The following is a 4,321-nucleotide window of genomic DNA, read 5'->3' on the forward strand; positions in this document are numbered from 1 at the left end:
TAATCCTAGTACCCTATTTGCCTTGTTTCTGGCTTCTATGCATTGTTTCCCTAGACGGAGTTCAGAGCTAACTATAACTCCTAAATCTTTCTCGTACCCTGTACCTACCAGAGTTTGGGTGTTTAATGTGTACCTATTGTGTGGGTTTCCTCTACCTACGCTAAGCACTTTGCATTTATTGATATTAAATTGCATTTGCCATCTATCCGTCCATTCATTCATTCTATCTAAGTCTGTCTGCAAGGCGATGGCATCCGCTTCTGACCTAATTAATCTACCTATCTTTGTGTCATCCGCAAATTTACTAACATCGCTACTAATTCCACTATCCAAGTCATTGATATATATTAGAAATAATAATGGCCCTAATACTGATCCCTGTGGCACCCCACTAATGACATGACCCCACTCGGATTTCGAGCCGTTTATTAGCACTCTCTGTCGCCTGTTACCAAGCCATGACCCTATCCAACCTAACACCTTCCCATCTATCCCGTGCGCCCTAACCTTTCTCAGGAGCCTTTGATGGGGCACCTTGTCGAATGCTTTACTAAAGTCCAGATATAAGATATCATAACTATCACCATTATCTACTGCCTCGTACACCTTACTGTAAAAACTTAACAAGTTTGTCAGGCAAGACTTCCCCTTCGTGAAGCCATGCTGTGACTGATTTATCAAGTTAAAAGACTTGAAGTGGGTGTGAAATTCCCTTGAGATAGAGGAGGAGAAATGATCAGGAAGGAAGACGAACATATGTACGCAGGCGTTATCCCTAAGGAGTGGAAGTGAGTGTGAAATTCTCTTGAGAGGTAGAGAATGACCAGGAAGGAAGGCGCAGCTGGCCATGCTACACATGGGATGAATATATGAAATAGTGAATATACATATTTATAATAACAGTAATTGTTTAGACTGATACAGTAGTAGTAGTAGTAGTAGTAATAGCAATAGTTATAGCAGAAGGGGAGAGAGAGAGAGAGAGAGAGAGAGAGAGAGAGAGAGAGAGAGAGAGAGAGAGAGAGAGAGAGAGAGAGAGAGAGAGAGAGAGAAGCAGGCTGGCACACACACACACACACACACACACTACTACTACTACTACTACTACTACTACTACTACTACTACTACTACTACTAGTACTACTACTACTACTACTAGTAAGAAAGAGAGTCTGCGTGTGAGAAAGTGGCAATTTCAGGCGCCCCGCACATGGCGGACTAGCCTAATATTAAAAAAAAAATAAATAAATAAAAGTGAAAACTTGTGTTATATACTGTTGGATAGAAAATTTCATTGTGCGTTCAAAAAAAAAATCCTTTCTATTTTTTGCAAGTTACCTATTGAGTTGAAAAAATGGAAGAGATGGAAGCTATATCATATGAAATTGATAGAGTTGTTTTATCATATTGTGGTAATTTCGTTACGATCGCCCGCGTACTTCAGGAGATATTAGCTTTTAAATAGTGTTAGGGTCGGTCTTGGCCGGTTCACCCAAAACGAAACAACCTCCATAGCAAACTTCGCTTCGCTCGTAACAATATCCAAATAATTATCTATAATGAGAATAATTTGACACCAGTATGACATAATGTGTATGGTATATTTGATAAATTAAGTCAATTATAACACGTTATAGGAAAATAAATTAGTCCGTCATGAAAAACGAAAAAAATAAATAAATAAATGAAAGAAAATTAACAAAGTTAGAGATTACTATTGGAGGTGGAGTGGTGAGGAATGTACTGCTACTTCTGGTGGAGATAATCATTGGAGTGGTGATGGTATCTTTTTCCAGTCTTCTCCCCACCAACAGCGCAGTCCACGCTTCTAAACTGATGGGAAGCAGATAGGAACACAAAAGAGGGCGTTGGTCGTAAAGTTAATTTTACACCACATGACAAAAGCGCGCGTCTGGTCAGTCAGTCAACACAGCAGCAGTAGTGTGTGTGCACGTATAACAAGTTTCAACTGTCCCAAAGTGAACTACGTGTCCGTAGCGTCAGTGACTAGCATTGATGTAAATTAGAAAACTCAGCGCGTTCTCTTGAACCCATAAATGCCTCTTAGATAATTAATGATGCAAAAGATCATACAACAGAGGAGCACGATAATACAACTACAAGTCACAATGCAAAAAGTGGAGACACAAATAAATTTAACTACATCTTGAATAAGGATAAAAGAAAGCTATTTGATAAAAAAAAAAAAATCAAAACGCTCTTATTGATAAAAAGACGATTTGTTTAATATATATGGATGAAAATTATAATAGAACTGGGCCATAGATCACTCAGCTAGCAAAAATATAGACACTGGCAACAAACATAGGGCATCCTATAGCACATTCGGGCACCTTGCAGCAGTCAAAGGGACTCCTGCCATCAAAGACGAGACACTGAACTCAAAGGATATCCTAACAGTAAACACAGGATACCAATCTACATGGGACATACTGAAATCAAAGGACACCTTGTCAGCAAACACAAGACACCTGCCAGTAAATCAATCAAAGTGCCAGTAAACAAGGAGTATCCTGCCAGTAAATCCTGTCAGTAAATCCTGCTAGTAAAGTAAACAAGGGGCACCCTGCCAGTCAGCCAAACATCCTGTCAACAAACAAGAGGCACCCTGCCAACAAACAAGGCATACTTTATCCCCCCTAAAAAAAAACCCTAACAGCAAACCAAACACCTTGTGCCAGTAAACAAGGGGCAGCCTGCTAGTAAATAAGAGGCATCCTGACAATAAACAAGGGACATCCTGCCAACAAGCAAGGGACACCCTCCCAGCAACCCAAACACCCTGCCAATAAGCAGGAGATACCGTGCCAGCCAACCAAACACCCTGCCAGTAAACAAGAGGCACCTTGCCAGTAAACAAGAAGCACCCTGCCAACAAACAAGGTACACCCTGCTAGCAAAGTAAACATCCTGTCAACAAACAAGGGATATCCTTACAAGAAACCAAACACCTTACTAATAAACAAGAGAATCCTTGCCACCTAACCTAACACCCTGCCAATAAACAAGGGACACCCTGCCACCAAACTAAACACCGTGCCAGCAAACCAAACACCCTGCCGACAAATACAAGACACCCTGCCAACAAATAAGGGGCACCCTGTGAGCAAATCAAATACCCTATCAGTAATTATGGGGCACCTTCCCAACTAACAAGGGACACCATGCCAGTAAATCAAACACCGTGCCAGTAAACAACGGACACCGTGCCACCAAAACAAATACCCTATCAGTAATCAAGGGGCACCCTGCCAATATACAAGATATACCTTACCAGTAAAAAAGGGACATCCTGTTAGCAAACCAGGTACCTCATCAGTAATTAAGGGACACCAACAAACAAGGGACTGCCAACAAACTAAACACCTTGCCAGTAAACAAGGATCACTCTACCAGTAAACAAGGGGCACCCTGGGAGTAAACAAGGAACACCTTGCCAGTAAACAAAGGAAACTGTGCGAGCAGGCACATCACACCCTTTCTTTTAAAACTTGACACACTGCAGTGAACACGGGAAGCACCACTAAGAAGTAACGTTGCCATCAAAAAGGACCTGCCGACGACAAACACAGCATTCTCAAATCACAGAACACAGAAGTAAATACAAAACACCCAGTTAACAAACAAAGGACACCCCACCATCAAATACAAACATCTTACCACGAGATTAAAGCACTATCAGGGACGATGCACTGCCTGAAGTCCTCCTCTCCTTCGCCGTCTGCCAAAATTCAACAGAATAGTCTCGGGGGTGAGTTCCACCTCATGATCGCCCGTCCTTTCACATCGGCTCGAGACACATCTCTCCTGCAGGTCTCTAATGAAGCAACAGACACCGATAGTGACTTCTCTCCTAACACGTCGAAGATCCCCAGACTGAAGGTGGTGCAGTCGACCCCAAAGTCTGCTTCTTATTCCCATGACTGTAAGTGTTCATAATGTGTGAAGTTTTCTTAAAAGCCACGTAAAATCTTTCTATACTCATGCAAATACTGCAAGTAAAAGCCATGTTTTTTTTTTTTTGTTTCTGTAAATAATAAATAATGTAAATAATCCAAGCTCAATACTATCTTTCATCACGTAACATACTTCTCTCTCTCTCTCTCTCTCTCTCTCTCTCTCTCTCTCTCTCTCTCTCTCTCTCTCTCTCTCTCTCTCTCTCTCTCTCTCTCTTCGCCATTAAGTATTAAAAAAAAAAAGTGGCTTTCCACTGCTTCACCCCATTCTCTTCCTCCCCAGGCGAGTGTTCCACGCATGGGAACAGAGCAGAGACACAGCGGCAAAACGAGACGCCTCAAGA

General features: G+C 41.8%; 1 protein-coding gene across 1 annotated transcript in view; it reads left to right on the plus strand.

The window, feature by feature from the left end:
* Positions 1–1,155: 1,155 nt before the first annotated feature.
* LOC135113781 (ammonium transporter Rh type B-B-like) overlaps positions 1,156–4,321 on the plus strand; it is a 48,770-nt gene continuing 45,604 nt past the window's right edge. The window contains exons 1-2 of the mRNA XM_064029362.1: positions 1,156–3,946; positions 4,261–4,321. The exon at positions 4,261–4,321 is cut by the window's right edge and continues 105 nt beyond it. Of these exons, the coding sequence (XP_063885432.1) occupies positions 3,709–3,946; positions 4,261–4,321 (299 nt within the window). The 5' untranslated portion in view covers positions 1,156–3,708. The remainder of the gene's footprint in view (positions 3,947–4,260) is intronic.

The sequence above is a fragment of the Scylla paramamosain genome, chromosome 26 (genome assembly GCF_035594125.1).
Source record: "Scylla paramamosain isolate STU-SP2022 chromosome 26, ASM3559412v1, whole genome shotgun sequence".
Lineage (NCBI taxonomy): Eukaryota > Metazoa > Arthropoda > Malacostraca > Decapoda > Portunidae > Scylla > Scylla paramamosain.